Genomic DNA, 22,361 nt, shown 5'->3' with positions numbered 1-22,361 from the left:
GGGCGTACGACAGTGCTGTAACCAAGTTTGGGCGTTCGAATTTCACAAAAGGTGTGATATGCACTTGGTGTATATTTACAGGCAAAAGCATAACCAAGCTTTTTTCAGACCCATAGTTTTATTATACATTTTTCATCAAATACAATGGTTCTGAAACTATGTTGAATAAAAAGAATTGATTCAATGTTTATGTTTAATTATGTAAGATATTTCAATTAATATTTTTATTCAAAATGGCGACATTAGTATTTACCTTTCATTTATTACATATAATGAAAAGGAGAAACAAAAAACTGCCATTTTTAATTTGTAGTCTTTGTATTTTGTTCGTATTTACAACAAAATACAATACAATAAAGCGGTTAAAAATAAATTACGCGTGAAATGACGTCATTACAAGCTAACGTATTGTAAAAATGTATTAAAACCTTGTGATTAATTAACAATTAATATTTTCGCTTAGCAAAAAATGCATACAAACCAATAATGATATATAATTGTTATAAAAAATATATAATCTATACATTACCCTACTAAAATAACTTACGGGGTTCATAGCAAAGAAATAAATGTTTTTTATTGGATGTGGTCCCCAAAAACTGAAGATTATTGGAAAATAAATAAATCTATAATGCCACGACTGCACGCTTGCCATTTGCTACAAAACACGAAACCTCTATAAAAGTTTGACTTGATTCTATGTTCAAGCCCTTGCAAACCTACACAAACCAAGTCGAACGTTCTAACCACACGTTTGAATTTGTGACGGTTTGTTGAGGTTTGGCAAGCGTGTGGACGCGGAATTATACTTACGGAGAATGTATTCGCCACAGCTCAACAGAAAAGTAGGGTGACAATAATATAAACAGAAAATCCTGTCACAAGTACTGTTTTTTATTTTATTACAATAAAATCTTTATCAAAGTTAAGCTTAAAATAAAACAATAAAAAAAACTAGCGCTAACCTAAATTATTTACCAAAAAATATAAGAATAACAAAAATATTTATACGAATTAGTATTTGGTTTTGAGACCTAACCGTAACATATCGACTGTTTTCATTTTATTTATTCATCGTCATTAAAGTTAACGAGTTACGTATTATTTTTTTTTTATTTTACACGTCAAAATAAAAAGGGTCGTTCCCCATTATATAGTATCAACGCCAATATTTCTCCTGCCAGTCATTCACTTTCGACCATGCTAAATAAAATCTTGTTTTAACCACATAATATAAATATGACCGTATTCTTAATAACTCTTATGTTAAGAGCTGGTGGTAATGGTAATTTATCAAATTTTCTTTTTACCGCCTCAATATTGCCTTTGGTCAAGAGCGAATCTGAAACGCTACCAAAGTGTGAAACGACCCTTTGTCCAAATCGAGTATACTTCATGTAACATGTTTTGAAAATTACTTCCCTACTGGGATTTCATCCCTTCAAATGTATAAAGCCAAAAAAAGTTGTGCTAAGTTATATTAAAGAAAAACCGAGTAAGATACAAAACTTAAACTTATTTAAACGTTAAAATATATATGAAACAGAAATAAGTTTTATTAAAAAACTATTAAGATATGAAACAAAAACGTTTTTTAAGAAAATGGGCGTAAAAAATGTTATCTCATAAAATGGAAGCTTAATTGGAAGCTTTTTTGAAATAACACTAATAAGTTTATGTATTTCTACTACTTTTAACGCCTACTTGTGCTACGAGACGCGGGAAAAAACGTTAAAAAACCTATAATATGAGCACCCAACGGTTTTTAGTACAAATTCGTTCAATTGACCACGATTATTCCGGCACTGTATACGTCAGACATTTAACTAAATGACTCAATGCGATTAACGGAACAGTCAATTACTTATACCGGCAAAATAACCGTAAGCGGCAAAATTGCCGTATACGGCAAAAAATACCGTCAGCGGCAGAATTTATTTATTTATTTATTTTATTGATCTAATTAGAACGGCCGAGGCCACTTACACTAACTAGACAGATCTCTATATATCTAATATATCTCTTGTACTATTATTGTTGTAATTTTACCGCTAGCAATATCTCTTGTAGCAAAAAATATTGCTAGCGGTAAAATTACCGCAAATGGCAAAAAATACAATTGTAAAAATATACTAGCGGCAAAATTACTCCCAAGCGGTAAAAAAGTTAAGCAACCTTCACATTTCAGGCCATTTTAAGAATGTTCTGTTCAGTGGATATTCTGATTTACCTTACAAATTATTCAAAGTATTGGAATACCATCGAAATAAAGTATGGTGACCTGTTATAAAATCATGATATATTTGAAAAAGATGATTATACAGAAATACTGCAACGGTATTAATACTGCGCTTTGTTTCATAACCATCCAGTGGCATAACTATAGGGTGATAGGGCTGGCAAAACATCACGGGCCCCCGGCCTAAAGGGGCCCCAGGTCTGACGGGGCCCCCGATCCGAGAGGCTGCAAGCTCAAGTGACCAAAAATCAGCGAAAAAAGATCGAAAGGGCCAAACACTAAAGTACGTATTGTTGAGCGAACATTTCTTAGGGCCCCATGCTATGAATTTGCCACCGGTCTCCTATGCCATAAGACCTATGGTATAGTTACGCCATTGCAAGAATCATCTTCTGATAATATTGATAAACAAGCAGCATATTATTAATTTTGATGATATTTTGGTTGCAGTTCCACATTTCCAGTTATACACCGAATATAAAATACATACATTTACGTACATACATTTACATACATACATTAACGTATCAAAGATATTATACAGAATACATCTAGATTTCAAAAGCAGAAGAAATGACTCTTAGAAAATACTCGTTTTTTCAATTTATAACCGAAATTTTACCTTTTAGAGATGTCTCAGTGTTTTTCAACCTTTTGCATGTAAGAGGTTGCGTCATGGGACGATCCCCCATCGTATATGGAAATATCTCACGACCCTGTAACCTTGGTTGTATTTTATTATCGGTATTTTATAATTAGGTGTCGGTTAAAGACAAATAGATGGCCATAAATGTTTTTAATTAACATTTTTTTATTAGTATGTATTTAGAATTTTATATCGTTACGATGCGTCTTCGCGAATCTTTGCGACCCCGGTATAAAACCTTTACAACCCCCCAGGGGGTCATGATCTACATGTTGAAGAACACTGTCATACATGATATCAACTGTTTCTGAGAAATCCTATGACTGACTGTTTTTCTGTCTTATGACATTCAGAGATATCTAGACATTGAATACAATATCTTTGAGAAAAGTACACCTTAGCTTAACACCATCCTACCCAATAACAATTATTTGTGTAACATGAAAACTACGTACACATATTATATAACAGTTTTACACATATATCAATACGTCGTTGACTCTGGCATATTATCATCATCGACCCATTACTGTCCCACTGCTGGGCACGGGTCTCCTCTCAGAATGAGAAGGATTAGGCCATAGTCCACCGCGCTGGGCAAGTGCGAATTGGTAGACTTCACATACCATGGAAAACATTTTTTTCATATTTCACAGGTATGTAGGTTTCCTCCCGATGTTTTGCTTTACAGTTTAAGCAAGTGATTATTAATTTGTAATACTCGTGCTTAGGATTTGAACCTCGGACCCCTCGATCAAGAGGCTGAGTTTCTTAATCACTAGACTATCACTGCATTATCGGTATATCAGAGTCCCGCATTTCATAAAACTGCTATTTGATAGTACAGATATTAAGTATAACGGCTTTAGTAGCCTCGCTATTTTAGTAGCTAGTGTGTGAGAGCTCTAATCTCCAGGCGATTCATAATATGCCGGAATCCACGACTCGTCCACTACGTACAACATATACACGTACATAGTTATCTACTAATGTATATAAACATTGTATATAAGACCATTAGTTAAGATAAAGGTAAATATTTTATATACATCACTTGGATATGCAATAGAGAAGTTGAGAGAAATGAAAATTATCGTTAAATAAACATTACAGGCAACGAAATAATATTTTACCCTAAAAGCGAATAAGTTAAAATAGTAATGAATAAATAATTTCAATCGATTTTTTTTTGATTTTCCAAAAATGGCACAAAGAAATTGAAATTAATCTATGTAACATTAAAAAACATAGCTTAAATGTGTAATAAATAAGGTAAGTTAGAAAAAATGTATATGAATAAAAAGTATGTGAGTGATTTTTAGCTGTCCTAAAATGTATGAGGGAAAAGTGGTTAACATAATATCTATACAAGCTGGAAGATTTGAGGATGCAAATGTCGTATTTGAGTGTCGTACGATAGTATACGGTTTAGTGTGTGCGCGCCTGTGTGTTTGTGCGTGTATTTGAGCGAATGTGTGTGTGTGTGCTTGTATTTGATGTCTGTATTTTTGAGTGTACCTATGTATTAATGCTTGTGTGTGTGCTTGTAATTGTGCGTTTTTATGCGTATGTTCGTGTGCTTTTGTGTGTGTGTGCTTGTAATTGTGCGTTTTTATGCGTATGTTCGTGTGCTTATGTGTGTGTGTGCTTGTAATTGTGCGTTTTTATGCGTATGTTCGTGTGCTTGTGTGTGTGTGTGCTTGTAATTGTGCGTTTTTATGCGTATGTTCGTGTGCTTGTGTGTGTGTGTTTGTAATTGTGCGTTTTTATGCGTATGTTCGTGTGCTTGTGTGTGTGTGTGCTTGTAATTGTGCGTTTTTATGCGTATGTTCGTGTGCTTGTGTGTGTGTGTTTGTAATTGTGCGTTTTTATGCGTATGTTCGTGTGCTTATGTGTGTGTGTGCTTGTAATTGTGCGTTTTTATGCGTATGTTCGTGTGCTTGTGTGTGTGTGTTTGTAATTGTGCGTTTTTATGCGTATGTTCGTGTGCTTGTGTGTGTGTGTTTGTAATTGTGCGTTTTTATGCGTATGTTCGTGTGCTTGTGTGTGTGTGTGCTTGTAATTGTGCGTTTTTATGCGTATGTTCGTGTGCTTGTGTGTGTGTGTTTGTAATTGTGCGTTTTTATGCGTATGTTCGTGTGCTTGTGTGTGTGTGTATTTTTTTGTGTGTATTTCGCTAAGATTAAAAATTCGCTCTACAGATCGACCTATAAACATGCAGTTATTATTACATTTAATTTTGGAACCATTTTATTTTCATTTTGGAACCATTACTTTCTTTTACAACCATTATCTACATTTTAAAACAGCTCAAAAACAATCCGGTGAATGTTACAATACCCGAAAGTTATTACATTAATATAAAACTGTTCAAAAATTATCATTATAAAAACGAAGTACAAAAATATTAATCGAATACAGTCAAAAATACAACCTGTAAAAAATTGTGTGAACGTAAATATAATTCACAAAACATGCTACTGATACAAAGCACCTATCAAAACTGTTTAAACGTAATACATGTTTAAACAGAACATGTATTTAAACATGTTAACTGTTTAAATAAAAAACATGTTTACACAGAACATGGATTGAACATGTAACTTGAATAAACATAATACATGTTTAAACAGGACATGGATAAATAATGTTAACTGTTTAAATATAATTCATGTTTAAACAGGACACGGATTAAATATGTAAAATGTTTAAACATACGTCATGTTTGAACAGAACATGGATTCAACATGTAAACTGTTTAATCACAATGCACATTTAAACAGAACATGGATTAAACATGTAACCTGTTTAAACACAATGCACGTTTAAACAGAACATGGATTAAACATGCAAACTGTTTAAACATATATTTAGTGTTTAAATATATTCTAATCGTTAAAACGAGTACTACTTGTGTAGAGGTTTTCTTAAGCGTGGTTTTTTCGTGTACAAAATTTGAACATTGTGGCCATAGATTAGTAAAGATACTTCGCCGCCTTGAAATTGAATGAAGCCACAAATGGCTTATTAGTAAGTTCTCTTTTTGAATTCTTGACAAATAAAAACATTTTTAGAGAAAGTTTACGAATAAATAACTAATACTGCGTAATTTACATAATAAGTAAATAATTATTTCAAATATTTTAGGGACATTTTAGCACGAGACGTGGCAAAACTTTTTTACGCAACTATTTCAATTCACAAAACTGGGTACATTTTCTTGTTAGGAGTGAGTAATCTTTACTAATCTATGATTGTGGCGTATAAAACGTAATTTGAAGGTTCATTATCCCTGTACCGTAATGTATTTGATGGTAACCCTAGTTCTATGTTTCCCAAAGTGCAGTAACACTGCCTCGTGGTCGCCAGCCTTAGCAGGGCAGTGAAATTTTATTTGTTGTGAAGTTTATTTTTGTTTCACTCAAAACACAAATATGTGGAGGTCGGCGACTTACGAGAATCCCTGCAGAAATAGGACCTATTTTTTCGACCTATTTCAACGACAGTATTTTATAGATTTTTTTTTAGCGGACAATTGATTATATCGTCGTAAAGCGTCGGTCGTTAGTGCGCGATATACGAGAGAAGTTTGAGACACTCTGTCATGCGAACCAGCGGGAGGAGGGTAATTTTTTAAATTGTTATATTAAGTATACCTTTTTTTCTTTTTTGTTTTGTAATTATTTTGTAATGTAAATTAAATAAAGTGATACACCCTGAAAATAATTCTGTTGGCGCGATACCTCTGCTCTAAGATCCAAACTACCTTAAGAAAACCTCATTAGACATTGGTAAATAGACTTAAAGCTTCACAGTCTTTGTTTACAGGATGGTGCATTTCTTCTTACTCTTGCCGCTTCTGCTGTCCATCTTCACGTTGATCCGCTCAGCCTCCTGGAACCTTCGGACGAGCCTCACCAGCTCGTGGAACGCCTGGTCAACGTTCATGCGCGCCTTGGCGCTACACTCGATGTACGGGACCTTGAGTTGTCTTGAGAGGGCTTGGGCCGCTTCTAGGGATATCTGGAAGATAGAAGATAGCGAATAGGTAATGATGAGAGACTAGAAAACTCATTTTAAGGTGGTAGAATCCTGTGGTTCGACTCCGACGACAATACCAACGCACCTATTTCTACCTAATTACCGCATGAGGTAAACCTCAGGTAGGAATCTAATCCTATCTAGTGTTGATTACAGTCTGCAATTACAGATGTCCTTGGGATGCAGTAACAATTAACCATCAGGTGGACTGCATGATTGTTTGCAACTTCAATATTTAAAAAAAGCATCAATGTTCATTATCTTACCATTCTCATGTTACCATGCACATGTTACAATATCAATCTCAACGTCCTTAAATACTATAATTAAAAAAAAAAAGTTTACCACTCTCTGATGCTCCAAATCCGCTTTATTCCCAACCATGAGCATGGGGAACTCGTCCCGGTCCTTCACCCTTAGGATCTGCTTGTGGAACTTGTACAGCTCGTCGAAGCTGGCTCGGTCTGCTACCGAGAACACGAGCAGGAATCCTTCGCCCGACCGCATGTACTGTTCACGCATCGCGCTGAACTCCTCCTGGCCGGCCGTGTCTAGAACTGTAGTGATAACCATTTTAGAATTAAGAATTAAATGGATAGATAGAATTCTGTTATTAAACTGAAAGAGCATCCAGAGAAACACTTGAGTTTTAGCCACTAGGAGTGCGGCATATGGTCTGCATAGCCACATATGAAGGATTATACATTCGATCGCGATAAGACTGGTCATATCGCGATTATGCCAATGTTAAAAAAACGGATGATCTGTTTTTCTTCAACAATAAAAATCTTTGTCATTTATTCCCTTGATTGAAATTCCTATAAAAGCAATTATCGATTTCCAGTAGAATAAAGTCGATCAACCCTGTTATAGTGGATGTTTGTGTCACTATATTGTTTGTCTATTTCAAAGATTCATAGTAGTAGATTCATCATAAGAAACATACAACATATTCCAATTTATATGTCTATAAATGACTTCAATTTATTTATTTTTATAACTCTTACATCTAACCTTACAGGTTTATAGCCTAATTCGTTAGTGTACACAGTTTTAATAAAAAAAAGCACTGTTTTATTGCATTTATTACACACTTGTCAAATGTAACTTACTGTCTAACTTAGCCGGAACATCGTCAATCACACACTGCTTCGTATAACTGTCTTCAATTGTGGGGTCATAGTCAGTTACGAAGTAACTCTGAAAGCAATTGTACATACAAATTGAATACAATCATCTATACAAGAAATTAGAGTTTAAAATATCATAATTGACGACCAGCGTGGCAGAGCAGTCACCATACTGGCAAAGGGTTCGATCCCCGGCCAGACAGATATCTAAATAATGAATTTAGTTTTCTGTTTCTGCACATCATCCGTGCAGACAAATACATAAACACCCAGGTGTTTGTGTATTTGTCTCTGTGTGTGTCCAAGGCACACGACACAAGGAAACCTAGTGTGGGGCTGTGAGTGTAGAAAGCGTTTTTTTTATTACTTGCAATATGGTTAAAAAATCACAATCAGGCAATATGAGTTGTGAGAAAGGTCATCTTTTTTAATTTTTTCACCAACATATCCCAATGAGCGAGAAATTTGAGTAATAATGACATATTTTTTTTAAAAAAAGGTAGCTCAAATACCATAGGTGGTTCATGTTTCGACAGAAATGTGTATGATGGGCTATTTATAATGGAATCATAACCCATGGTTTGATTGTTACCCATGTTTTCATGAAAATAAAGATACATTAGGGATATTCAAGTTACACACTATTCAGTAAATGTTTTTAAGAATATAACCAATGTCATTTCTATATTTTGTCACACTATATGTGAGTAATCCCTTGAGTAATTATAATGGATATATTAAGCCTACTCAGTTAGGAACAGTAAGTGCAAGTCGAGACATAATCATTGGGTGGTATAGGGTGAATAGTAATAATTAGACATTGCATATTTGCATATGCAAATGCATGCAATGCATTTTTATGGTTTATAACTGTAACTTTACAGTTGGGTGATGACCTTGATTTTCAGATATTCGGAAGAGTTAAAAAAATGTAAAATTTTATTAAAGGTATATTTTTTCAACTTTTTTATTTTGTCCATTGTTTTCAGTCACTTTATCAAGAAATGTCTTCAAAAATATATTTTTTTACTCTAGTGGATATTACAAAAAAATATACTAAAGCTGTCATTTTATTATGATTTGACAAAAATGAAAAATAATTCTAGATTTGTCTATAAAACTTGACCGTAATGCCAATAACTAAAGACTCTGTTATCATTGACTTATATCAATTTCCGTAAATAAACATAAAACTTAATAATAAATAGCAATTTGATAGTGCATATTTTGGCCATATTTTTCCCTTTTAGTGCATACTTCGCCCTTTTTTAGTGCATATTTCAGCATTTTGATAGTGCATATAATCCAATGTCTAGTCATAATATAAATTAAAATGCAGTGAGTTGTCTTGAAATGGATGTGTGTGAAATTAGTAGTATAGAGCATAACTAATCTAGTATTAAGTTATTGGTGGCAGTCGTGCCCTAAGCTAATCAGTACTCTGAAATCCAAAAACACACCCTGCATGATGAACTTAAGGCTATGACTGCTGCGGCTTCAAATTTAGTTAACTCTGTATTATTACAACTTTTTAATTCTAAGGAAAGTCCTGTACTTAAAATTGGAAAGTTATTCATTCATTATATGATGTATTAAGGAAAATATGCAGGTGGTTATAACAATATCAGTATGACCGTATACATATGGGAATCACCAATGATGAACATTTTATTAGCCTATGACTGTATTTGTCATACCAATTAACATCAAGACTAATGTCCTTAAAAGTTACTATGACAAAAAGATACTTCTTTAAATTATGGTCTGTGGGTACCTATTTTTCTACCATCTTAGTTATAACGGAACAGGAAGAGACATTAGTATGACCACTAGGTACTAGGAATTCCGACTGACAAGTGGGCGGCGCCAAGACAGCCTTGACTGACAAATTCTAGGAATCCTATTAATAAATATGATAATATCTTGACTTCCAGCAAATACGTTCGAGCGCAACTACTTACAAGTTTCGGGGTATAGTAACGTAGATTGGTGTATAACACTAACACATCTGCCCCGTAGCACAATCCAAATAGGGAGATACTCACTTGTATAAATTGAATCGTTATGGCGCTTTTACCGACTCCACCGCCTCCGACAACGACTAGTTTGTAAGTTTGTGCTTGATTCGGTCTGTCTCCGGGCCGCGACATTGTGAAAATAATAAATAATCACTTAATTTCGTTAATAAAATCGCACAATCAACAACTATTTTACAATATTTCTATGACGGTCACGGATGATTCAATGGACGCGTTTCGTTTGACGCAGTTGCTAATTAGATGAAAGATAATGTAATTGAAGATTTTCTTCAAAATAATAGAATAATAGACCACATTTTTTATTTACTATATTTAATATAAAAGGTTTTCAAAGTATAAAGTACTACATTGACGTGCCGCATTAAATTAATAATAATGAATTGTTTTTGTATATTCTATACACGTAAATAGGAACGTTGACTCAGCTGTGCGAGATAAATAGTTTTATTGAAAAATGTGTCAATAAATAAGTATTATTTATACATAAAATACATTTTAGAAGTGGCGTTTTACAATGCTTTCCAATTTTATTAATATTTACACTTTTCATTCACACAAAAAGTATTTTCATAATGTTACTGTCAAATTAACTAGATTTTCAGTTTAAAAGTGATATATAGTCTGTGGATTCGCTTCATCTGTCACTGTCAGAGACGTCAGTTTCAGGTGAAATTTTAAACAAAATGTGTGTTGTTTATTTTTAACGTAAAACGATAAACTTTAAATTATCATCACGATTAAGTGAAATTAACAGAAATGTTTTCGACAAGCTCCCAAAAGAAATTCTGGACATTCAGCGACGAGGGCGAGCTGGCTCGTCTGAGAGAGAAGCATAACTTGGAGTACATCGCGAAACATGGACAAACCATTGACGAATATCAACGATACAATTTCTTTTTATCGCCGGACGAAGAAAGACTGCTATTAAAACAGTATGAGCTGCATTTGAAGGAGTTTTGTCGACGATTCCTGCCTCCAATGCCGAAAGGCGTAGTTGGTACTGCATTTCATTATTTCAAACGTTTTTACCTCTATAACTCGACAATGGACTACCACCCGAAGGAGATTTTGGCCACTTGCGTGTACTTAGCGTGCAAAGTTGAGGAGTTTAACGTGTCTATTGGGCAATTCGTGGCGAATATAAAAGGTGACCGGGACAAGGCATCAGACATCATTCTAAACAACGAATTGCTGCTCATGCAACAGCTAAACTATCATCTAACAATCCACAATCCATTCCGACCCGTCGAAGGGTTTCTGATCGACATAAAAACGAGATGTTCCCTAGCCAATCCTGAACGCTTGAGAACTGGCATTGACGAATTTCTAGAAAAAGTTTTTTTGACAGATGCTTGCTTGTTGTATGCTCCATCACAGATTGCGTTAGCAGCAGTACTCCACGCTGCTAGTAAGGAGCAGGAGAATCTTGATAGCTATGTTACCGATATGCTGTTCCGAGATGCTGGTCCTGATAAATTAGCGGTTCTAATTGAAGCAGTCCGTAAAATCCGGTCCTTGGTGAAAATGGTCGAAAGTCCAGCCAGGGAGAGGGTCCGGACGATCGAGAAGAAACTGGATAGATGCAGGAACCAGGAGAATAATCCGGATAGCGAGATTTATAAGCGACGTATGAGAGAGCTGTTGGATGAAGATGACATTCCCCATACAGGACCAAGTCGGATGTCTCTGGATACGAGTGGAGTCAACCAGGTCCTGTCTCCTTCAGCATCATAGTTATGACAATAATAAGCGACTAGTATTTTAAAAATGATGTAATTAATAAAGATTATTATATGAGGTGTCATATGTATTTTTATTTTTAACACACTTTTATTAGCTTGGGTTGTATGTTTTCTATCCACTTTGAACGTTCAGTTTAATTCAAAATTTTGAAGAATTATCTAAAACCAATGACAATACACTATTTTAATAATTTTGTACCATTGTCCTTATCATCCTCATTTTTACAGATTTTTGAGATGAGATTGTTCGAGCGCCTTAGAGAAAGTTCATCACAAAGTTAATAGATTGCAACAATTATTGCTTTTAAGTTTCAATAACCGTTATAGCGTGATTTTTGTGTTGAAAATAATGTTATTTCCCTATATTTGTTTTGTAATCCACATAATAAGTAAATTTTAGTAGTAAATATATACATAATTATATTAATTTTTTACCTATAATAATATGTGCCTAATACCTATGTAATATATAGTAAACATTAAAAGTAATTAACAATAACATAACATAAAAATAGGCCTACATTTATGATAGTATGATTTTAGTGCAGTTTTTTACCTTATTTGTACATCAATTGATTGTGATAACATTTGAAATAACTATGTAATTTTGATGATGATGCAATAATATTGATATTACTGAGGCGATCTGATGATGAGTGGGATGCTGGCCACAGAAACATCTGACTGAACAAAATATCCCTAGTGTTGTATGTTGCTACATTCTTTTTCATTTGTTGTGATATCAAAATAGGCTTAAAGAAATGTTTTCTATCTGTAGGTATATTTTTAGGATTAATAAATAAGACATGTAGTGATTTTCAAATTTTTATTTTTCATAATTAACATAAATATTTAATACTTGGCAACTGAATAATATTATATCACAAGTTAGTGAGATCCTACTCTTATGTCTTAAATAAATATATTTATAATATTTGCATTGGAACCTATATTAGTTAACATGTTTTTTTATAAGACAAGTAAGAAACTCCAAAGTCCTCTGATGGTCAGCTGTACTACCCATGGACCTCTGTAATCAACTTAATGTAGGGAATTAGGGATCATAAAGGTCTACTACCCTTAAATCTTCTCATCAATCATTTCTTGTAACTTCCTCTTATAACTGTGTTTTTACCCGACTGCGAAGGGTAAAGTTTTTCGACGTTCGATCAACAATAATCAGTTTTCGAGCATATGTATGTCTCATTCTTTGGGCTGTCCTGCAACCCAAATGGCTTTACGTAATTTCACATATGAGGTGTCGTTGAATTAATTTAAGTTGTGGGAGTGACATAAGCTACATTTTTTGCAGTCGGATTTTTGTTTTTATAGTGATACAATTTCCTATTCTTATTTCATAGCCTCGTAACTTCTATCTTGCTTCTCTTCGTCTTCGTGTAGATGAAGTTGATGAGGCATAGGACAGTGGATGTGAAGATCATGGTGGCGCTGATCTCGCTCACCAAGAGCGGGAGGTGGCGGCTGTTCAGGTGGCAACGGCCTGACTCGCTCCAGACACATGTTCCCTCTGGAATAAAGATTAAAGTCCTTATTCAAAGTTGATATAATACCGTTACGTTTAAAACTAATAAAAATGATATACTTATAGCTCATAGTTGCATGGAAATATTTAATACCAATAGGAATCAATGATTATTTAGATTTTCGCTTGGCCGAAATGGAACCCGAAATAAATAAGAGCAAACAGCAAACAATTAAAAAAATATTCATCGCTTTACATAGGAAGTAGGTATAGTCCACGCCAAAATGCTCGTCCACTCTGAAGTTGTTGCGAGCAGGTGTAGTCATACAATTTGCTATGGCGACGCGATTCATTTCTATATTCAGAGTGGACTAGCAGTTTTACACGGACTAGAATGCGCGTAAGTTTAATATAGGAAGATCTTTTTCGCGCACAAACTGCAGAGATATTTTAAATGCTCTCTATCCAGTCTTCACGACATTTTTTTTATAATCTAGTCTTGACCCTATTTTTTTCTATGTATTCAATTGTATTTATTATAGTTAATTATAAAAATTATTCGGGTAGTTTGCGGGCCCAAAAATCAGACGGCCATCCAATCTTTTCTCAACACGACGATTTATTTTGATAACTACGTACCATTAATCCCATTGAAGGCGATGTGGCCTCCCACGAAGGCGAACAGGGCGACGGAGGACCCGGCGAGGCCCAGCACCACCGACTTGTCCCGAGGGTCCACCGTCTTCAGCAGCAGTACACCGTGCGCTTGGATCGCTAGCACTACGAACATTTTAAGGTATTATAAAAAAATAAGATAGCTAAAATATTATAACGCATGTTTTAACATTTTACTACATTTCATGTCTATATTCGTTTGAGCATCTTTCAACAACTTGTCAATAGATGGCACCACATGTAACTTGAATCACGCTATTGATATTTTAAAACATTTTGCTTAAATAAAAGCTTTAAACCGAGACTCCCGAAGTACGGCAACTATAGACAAGATCATTTAATATGGCGGAAGGAAAGCGATTTCTGTATGCCAAGGACCTTCAAGCGTGAATCAAAAGACCTTTAATTTCAAAATATATAACTTTGAAACAACAGTAGTACAACTATAAAGTCAGAGTAGCGGAGTATGGCATCTCTGTAGATATTATCATCTAACCTAAAGGAAGGAAGGAGATCCTTCTGGTATAGACCCTCAGATATGATCAGCAAGAGCCGGGAGATTTCCTTTTCTAGAGACCCTTGGTAAGCAAGGCCATGACCGTTAAGTAACAAGCGCTTACCGCCGAATGTGAGCAGCAGCACGTACAGCATGCGGTGCAGCGCGCGCGCAGCGCCGCAGCCCGCCGCGCCGCACGCGCCAGACACCGCGCGCCCGCTGATAGCACATGTACAGTTCTTGTACACCCTGGGGACACGAGGAAAATTAAATTGAAAATAAAATTAGATATGGTGCAACTTGTCTCTGAATCACGCTATCGAAGTTTCCTCAACATCTTGCATCTTGCAAGTACTGAACTGAGATTGTCGAAGCACGGCAGCTCCCCGGACATGATCACCTTGCCCAGCATTTATTTTCTTTTGTCAAAGTGGTAAATGAAATGCACATATCCTCAGTTAAGCTACAGCACATAACGCTCAGGTCGACTTTTTTGCTTCGTGTGGTATATAAGGTCAGTCTTACCACTTGATAGCAATCTTAACAAAGGCCGATTGGTAAATTAAAACATCTTTCATACATTAATCACTGATGCATACCTTCTTCTACCAATCGGCATTGTAGTAGTATAATAACAATGCACTCTCGACCTCACGCAGTTATGGCAGAAGTAGTAACATGAAAAGGTCTAATCAAACCGCAGAAAAAAATACTATGTAGTACACCTAAACATTACCCATGCATAATCTTTTACCAGGACACTAGTATAGAGCAGTTTATCTATCCACTCTTAAGCTTCAGCTTACCTCAACCCTCCCTCGTCTTCAGCCCCTCCACAGCCGGCCTGGCATGGAGATAAGTACGTGGTCATATCATCCACCACACAAACAGGGGAGAACTCCCTCCAACGAGCAGTGCAACTAAAATAAAACGTATTTATTATTATTAAATTAAGTAGCAAGCGAGCATATAGTGTACCTCAAGATTGTAAATGCATACTACTACCTTGCATATTTGTAATCAAACTCATGTAGTTTGGAGTTCTAACTGAGATCAACCACAGAAGTATATGCTATCCGCAAAGATAGAAATAAGAAAGGAAGAAGGTATATCCCTTCTGCCTCCTTCTTTGTTTCTATTTCTCAAGAACACAGCGAACAAATGAACGAAAGTATAAATGCATAAATGATTAAATCAATTAGTAAATACAGTAGGTATTGTAAAGTAATTGACAGTTATGAAAAAAGGTTAAAGGTGGTAGAACCCTCTGTGGTTCGGTTCCGGCGACTCCACCGCCACACCTATTTCTGCCTAATAACAGCAACTTTAAGCACTGCTGTGTTCTCGCTTGATGGGTGTGGTAAGGGAGACGTACTTTTCCGAGGTATTCCAGCTTAATCCTCAGGGGTAGCGGCACATCGTTGGTCGACCTCAGGTAAAAATCTAATCTTAGCTGGGGTTGACTGTTGATTACAGATGTCAATGGGCGTCAGTAGCATCAGCAACTTACTCCTATATTATAAAAAAATACTACTTTTATTTTATTAAAAAAATGAGGATGGTGATACTTGTGTGTCCTGCTGATATTATATATTTGCCTCACCCACACACCGCGCTGCATCCAGGATTAATATATTGGACGCCAGTCAACCCTGCCACCCTGCCATGCTCGCAGCTCACAGCCAGGGCCATCACCAGGACTATGACACCAGCAAATATACTCATCATCAGCGACTGCTTTAGTGCTCTTAGCTTGCAGAACTGCTGCTGGATCGGCGAGGACCACCTCAGGCCTATGTACTGGAATTATATAATATTATCTATTGAAGAACTACATACTGATAGTGTTTTGTACTAATAAACAAAGTAATGAAGGTTGGTAGAACCTTTTGTGGTTCGACTCTAGTGACACTACCGTTACTCATACTTCTACTTAATAACAGCAATGTTAAGTGCTGCTGTTAATAGGGTATGGTAAGGGAGTCGTTCTGAGACGTTCCAATTTAGCCCTCAGACAGCAACCGTATCGTCGACCTCAGGTAGGAATCTAATCTTATCTGGCGTTCATCACAAATGCCCATGGGTAGCAGTAGCCACTTACTATAGGTGGACTGCATGCTTGTTTGCTTCTTCATTCCTCATTAAGTAGATATAACTTAAACTTAATCACTTACCAAAACTGACATTAAAATTCCCAAATATTGGAATATTTCTGTAAAGAATAACATTGCTGTACTATTCTGATATGTGAGGAATTTCACCTGAAACAATTTTATTATTCATCACTTATTTTATCCACATTTATCAGCCATGACGAGCCTTCAGCGTTACCTTCTTACTAAAGCAGGCAAAAGCAACTTATTTTACCCTCTGCTAAGTATGGAAGCGTTTGGATATAATGCGTGGGGAAATGTGGATTGGTTGACTTCAACACCTTTGAGAACTTTTGTATTTAGGCAACACTCAGACATGTAGATTTCTTCACAGTGTTATCCTTTACCGATTTACTTAGCGAATGATAATTAATTTCGTTCGAAAGTTCGAAATTTAGTTCAAATTCAAATCTCATTTATTCAAAATTGATTCATGTAGTAAGATGTACTTTTTGAAAGTCAACAAACTATCACCGCTTCGGAAGGTATCTCGCTATGGAGAAGAAGCGGCGCAAGAAACTCCATATAGATACTTTATACTTCTAAACAAGTAGTATGAATATTGCTTCAAGTAAATAAATAAATGTATTTATTACTTCTGCGTTTAAGGATACTCACCTTCACGATATCAGAGTAATGGTAGCCATATCCCCACAGACCTGCAGTCAGGAACCCCAGGGATAGAATTTGGGACAGTGCCAGGCGATTTGAAAGTACTCTACGGATGCTTACGCTAAAATCTATAAAATTTCAATATTATATTATTATTGATTATACAATTAAATCTGACTGTTGAATGAAACACTTGAGTACTTATATGGAATTGATGCTAAACAGGTGGACTGCAAGCTTATAGACAAGATTGTGCATGAGATTAACTATAGATGCATTGCTATTTGCTACCCGCCGAGTTGAAATCCTTACTAATATTATAAATCCGAAAGTAACTCTGTCTGTCTGTCTGTCTGGTTGCCTCTTCTTCACGCTTAAACCCCTGAACCTATTTTAATGAAATTTTGTACAAAGATAGTCTAAAACCCGAGAAAGGACATAGGGTAGTTTTTATCCCGGAAATCCCACGGGAAGTAGGGATGGCGATCTTAGATCGATTAATCGGAGAATCGATCTTTTGGACCAAAAAATCGATTATTATAATCGATTATTTTAATCGATATTAGTAAGAATTTAAGCGTAAACTATGCATTTGATCAAGTGATGATCTTTAGCAAAGTTGTTGTCCATGAGCCCACGAAGGTTTCAGAGTTGGTACGACCAATTTTCGCCAGATGACGCCACCGCCATTCCAATTAAGGTACGAATTTTCAGTTTTATGTATGTTAGTATGTCATATTATTTTCTTTTAAACGCGGGCGAAGCCGCGGGCAAAAACTAGTGCATCTTATAAATGTGTCTTTCTGTTGGTACCATGTAAACAAAATATTATTTACACTTAACACTGTTATTGTAAGATTAAAATAGAAATGGGGTACCTTCCGAATCGAGTTTTAAAGATTTCTACCACCAACAAGAAGCTAAAATGCATCGTTTACTTCTATTAGGTACTTAACTTACGTCTGTCCTCAGTAGGTACTTTCTGCCTATCCTGGTGTTTCAAGGTGCTGGTAGGCATGAAGTACATTATTTGCAGGAACTGGATCACGAAGCCGACAATGAACCCGATTATCTGGCCATGCCTGACCTTCAGCTGGACCATGTGGTACCCTATTGCCAGCACTATCACTCGTACCATCACAATTACACCTGGAAATGTCCACAACATTAACGATTTGATGACTTCTCCCAAGTTGTCAAGAAACGGCGCTTTCTGAATCACGCTATCGAAGTTTTCTCAACATCTTGCATATATACAAACTTCTGAAGCTGAGATGGCCCCTTCTCGTGCATGATAACCTAGCTAGGCTGACATAAGCCTAATTCATCGGAGATAGCATACAATTTGGTACTGGAATTCCTATGGAGTCTAATGGATTTTTTGAAAGTTTTTCGTAAGAAGGCTTCGGTAAGACAAAGTATATTTTATCATATGATAAGTTGCAATATTTTCATTTAATTGAGATACATTGGCGGTGCTTATTTTGATTGTTGGAGTTTTATTCCCAAAATCAAAATAATCCATATCAAAATATTGAGGATATTTACCGAAATGCAAACTGACTCTATCAGGGCCATGCTCCTCGATGTACGCGAACCCATGGCACCAGATGGCGATCCTGGCGAGCATGAACAGCAAGCAGCTGAATATGACAACTCCAAGTCTTATTGCTGACGACTCCTCCAGTATGCCGAAGTGGACTGAATTGTCGCGACCGTCGCAAAATTCTGGAAGAACACACGGTGAGAAGATGTTGAAAAAGACATCTAAAAGAGTATAAGTAATTCCATTATTCAGGCTTCGATTTTTTCCAATGACAAAATGAGAACATATTCACACTAGACAATTAGGTAATAAATACCTAAGGGTAAAGACTATATGTTGCAATGCTCGTATGAAGTAAGCTTGCTCGCTTCTTAATAAATAGATGCTACTTTTTACTGGTTCAGTATAAAGTAATGAAAGTTGTTCTTTTGCCTTTAATTTCATTTTATACAATATTTTGTATTTTTTTCTTTATTTGTGTCACTTCATTTTCAGTCCATTTTCAAGATGGACTGGTTAGTACAAAAATGCTATTTGTATTTGTTCACAACTTAACTTTTTAAAGAAATAAACAAGTCGCGAATTTCAGTTTACCTGAAAATATTTCTTTTTACTAAAAATATATGTTTCTTTCTGATTGTCTTACCTGATTCTTCTTTAGGGCGTGCCTCTGGCAATAGCAGCCATGAGATCAGGATGAGCACCAAGAGGGGTACTAGGAATACTACCATGGTTCGGCGCCGCTGGTACCCAAACCAGGATACGAAAGGAGATACTAAAGCCTCTATCATTGCCATTACTGTGATCGTCACATCTGAAATTATAAACATTTTGGAAAGCTAACCAGAGGACTTAGCTGCAACGCGTTTTCAAGTAATAAATAACAATAATGATTAACAATTAATTGCTTTGTGGTTAACAATAATTAATAACGATTAATTATGTTGCGGCTTGTCCAGATCTGGTTATCGTTCTCCAAAAATCTGGGAGTTAGGTTGGTTACGACTTTATTTGCGCTATGATTAGCATTTTTGGAATAAAAAATTATTGTACGCTCATAGATGTAATTTTAGGATGGCAAATTTTTCGTCAACTTAATTCCATAGAATACGTCAGTTTCATCTCTCATCCCGAGCATGATGAAACTATGCCACTGAATATAAATATTATCTACACGTGTGTAATGTCATACCAGGTAAATATTCAGGCAGATCCCCAGATCTAGCGCCGTTTTGCAGCATTTTGTAGCAGGCGACCTCACAAATAATAATGGTGGTGATGCATCCCACCAGGGCTTCTCGTAACTTGTGAGGTCTGAAGATTCTCTTATCGAGCCATGAATTGAATTTTGTTTTAGCTGAAAATGTGCAAACATATATTAGGGATCATGGTGTCCCTATAGTTCCGGGATCAGAGCTCCGGCACCTCTGGTTTTTTTCATTAGAAATTAATTATGACTTGTTGAAACGTAAGGGAAATCGTGGGGAATGCTGCATACCTGAGAGATCAAATAAAACTTTTGAAAGGTATGTGAAGTCTACCAATACGTACTTGGCCAGTGCGGTGGACTATGACCTAATACTTCTGATTCAAAGAGGATTAGGCCACAGTCCACGCAGCTGCTGCCTGTGCCCAGCAGTGGCACGGGTAGATGATGATGATGATGATGGAAGTCTAAACTTGCCCAAGACTTACCATGTTTGTAGTCTGAAATCTTCATGTTTCCTTCTTTAAATACTATCGTAATTATAATCTTAGGATTGCAGTTGATTGTTCTAAATAATGAAGAATAATATTATTTCATTATGTATATAGGTATATAATACGTAATTAAGTTTTGGATTTCGTAGTAGCTTAAATTCTGTAACAAAAAGTATATTGGTAATGTTTTATGTAGATGTTTTAGGTAAACAGGCAGTGGTCATGGTTGAAACTTCGTCTCTCAATTGGACAGATTAATTATACAATCGATAGGGAAGAAAACAGTCTGTTCATTAGAATAATCAATCCTTATCACTGAGTAGGTACTACAATTGATTGGCAAGTGGCCACTCAAGGTTGAAGAGCAAAGTTTTGCCCGCGGCTTCGCCCGCGTTTAAAAGAAAATAATATAACATACTAATATATGTCGGAGCAAATACGGCAGTTCTCCTATTATAAAATGAAATGATTAAACACCTGAGGTAAAACTACCTGCATCTTCAATAGAAAAACAAGTGCACGTGCGCCGGTCCTATAAAAAGGGCCGTACTGGCGACATCGGGACATTACTGCTCGAGCTGTGGAACAGTGCGGACCTCCTTAGGACGTCGTTCTTCTGCCCGAAGAATAAACGAAGCTCAACAATTCTCGTGTGGTTTGCTTTCGAAGGTTTCATCGCGTCATTCATCAACATCATAACAATAATTATGACGTCAGCGGTGATGACGTCATGCCTTTTTTTTAAACTGTTACTCCGTTATCAGAAGTGGGATCGGAACAAGCTCCAATCTCGCCTACATCCTCATCAGCTGCGGCATCCTTCCACCTCTCATACCAGGATCATCACCAGATAGCACCACATTGCGAGGTGCTATTACAATAGGCACTTCACATCTACTACCTGGCACATCGATAGAGGGCGTCCCAGAAAAGTGGCCTATGATCAGCTTCATTGTTGCATACGGGCGACACGTTTGATACTTGTGTGGTCTATTGTTTCAATTTTATAATGTTCACCTAATGTTTGAGTGTTCACAGGATAAGAAACTGCTATAGCTGCTTATTGGTGTTATTGCAACGACATCGGACATGTGTTGACCGCGAACAGATTGAGTGGCCAATGATACGGGTGGTCATAAGGCAGGACACTTTTTGGCAGTGGTAAAACCAAGGTGGTGAGTTAGTAAGTGCAGTTTCGGTAAGTGACTTTGTGCGCTTAAAAGATTAACATACTTGAGGTACTTCACGGTTCAAGAATTTAATCACTAAAATGTGATCACTGTTTGATAAGAATAAATTTAGTGTTTGAATGAAGTTGCGGGTACCCTCGTTATTTCTAACTGCTCATTAAAGGTGTTTGTGATGTGGAGATATGATACCGTAGTGTTCGGTGGCGAATAACCTTAATGATTAATAAGAGTTAATCAGGATTAGCCGAGTGGAAATTTTAACATTCAATTTGTTTATCTGACTTACAGGAACAGCACACGAGGACGTGTGACTCGTCACGATGGCCGAGTCGGAGATAGTCACCAGTAATAACAGCTTTGAAAAGAAAAGAGAAGAAAAGAAACAAAAAAAAAAAAGTTTTTGCTTTCGTGTTCTAACGATTTATTGAAATGTGCTTACAGATACCTACTACAAGTAAATGGTGAAGGAAGCACGTAATCCAAGTGGTCCACGACAAGGAGCCCTCATCAACGGATTAAAGAATACCTACTACAAGTGAATGGTCGAGGAAGCACGTAGTCAGTGGTCCACGACAAGAAGCATTCGTCATCTGAACAAAGTGTGAGTCGAAAACAATTTATTTGCTTTCTCTGAATATCTACGAAAGTGTTATCTCTGAATTAGTCAT

General features: G+C 36.1%; 3 protein-coding genes across 3 annotated transcripts; 1 reads left to right on the top strand and 2 right to left on the bottom strand.

The window, feature by feature from the left end:
* Positions 1-5,141: 5,141 nt before the first annotated feature.
* Positions 5,142-10,303, bottom strand: Ras64B (ras-like protein 2). The gene is made up of 4 exons (XM_073077021.1): positions 10,102-10,303; positions 8,039-8,126; positions 7,272-7,483; positions 5,142-6,908 (listed from the first exon to the last, which is right to left on the bottom strand). The coding sequence occupies exons 1-4, from the start codon at positions 10,204-10,206 to the stop codon at positions 6,708-6,710; spliced, it is 606 nt and encodes a 201-aa protein (XP_072933122.1). The 5' UTR covers positions 10,207-10,303; the 3' UTR covers positions 5,142-6,707.
* Positions 10,304-10,728: 425 nt separating this feature from the next.
* Positions 10,729-11,897, top strand: CycH (cyclin H). Its single transcript, XM_073077020.1, has one exon. It carries the CDS (start codon positions 10,852-10,854, stop codon positions 11,827-11,829), a length of 978 nt encoding a protein of 325 aa, XP_072933121.1. The 5' UTR covers positions 10,729-10,851; the 3' UTR covers positions 11,830-11,897.
* Positions 11,898-12,898: 1,001 nt separating this feature from the next.
* Positions 12,899-20,154, bottom strand: LOC140745606 (solute carrier organic anion transporter family member 74D-like). Its single transcript, XM_073077545.1, has 11 exons — positions 19,995-20,154; positions 19,449-19,616; positions 18,805-18,984; positions 18,217-18,405; positions 17,263-17,384; positions 16,666-16,752; positions 16,095-16,291; positions 15,298-15,411; positions 14,616-14,740; positions 13,960-14,100; positions 12,899-13,365 (listed from the first exon to the last, which is right to left on the bottom strand). The coding sequence occupies exons 1-11, from the start codon at positions 20,041-20,043 to the stop codon at positions 13,193-13,195; spliced, it is 1,545 nt and encodes a 514-aa protein (XP_072933646.1). The 5' UTR covers positions 20,044-20,154; the 3' UTR covers positions 12,899-13,192.
* Positions 20,155-22,361: the final 2,207 nt, after the last annotated feature.

This window comes from Epargyreus clarus, unplaced genomic scaffold, assembly GCF_041222505.1.
Source record: "Epargyreus clarus isolate Ecla_fem2 unplaced genomic scaffold, WU_Ecla_fem_2.2 ptg000010l, whole genome shotgun sequence".
Lineage (NCBI taxonomy): Eukaryota > Metazoa > Arthropoda > Insecta > Lepidoptera > Hesperiidae > Epargyreus > Epargyreus clarus.
Note: the sequence above shows the minus strand (reverse complement) of the source record. Positions and strands in the feature narration are given on the sequence as shown.

Bases quoted from the DNA above. Each gene is read 5' to 3' on its own strand.
- Ras64B (XM_073077021.1), bottom strand. From the start codon at position 10,206: ATGTCGCGGCCCGGAGACAGACCGAATCAAGCACAAACTTACAAACTA. The intron at 7,484-8,038 runs GTAAGTTACATT...TTATCACTACAG, and splicing joins TGTTCCGGCTAAGTTAGACA to TTCTAGACACGGCCGGCCAG. The intron at 6,909-7,271 runs GTAAACTTTTTT...TCTATCTTCCAG, and splicing joins ATTTGGAGCATCAGAGAGTG to ATATCCCTAGAAGCGGCCCA.
- LOC140745606 (XM_073077545.1), bottom strand. From the start codon at position 20,043: ATGCTGCAAAACGGCGCTAGATCTGGGGATCTGCCTGAATATTTACCT. The intron at 17,385-18,216 runs GTAAGTTAAGTA...GAAATTTTATAG, and splicing joins AGTACCTACTGAGGACAGAC to ATTTTAGCGTAAGCATCCGT. The intron at 15,412-16,094 runs GTGAGGCAAATA...GTTTTATTTTAG, and splicing joins GGATGCAGCGCGGTGTGTGG to TTGCACTGCTCGTTGGAGGG.
- CycH (XM_073077020.1), top strand. From the start codon at position 10,852: ATGTTTTCGACAAGCTCCCAAAAGAAATTCTGGACATTCAGCGACGAG.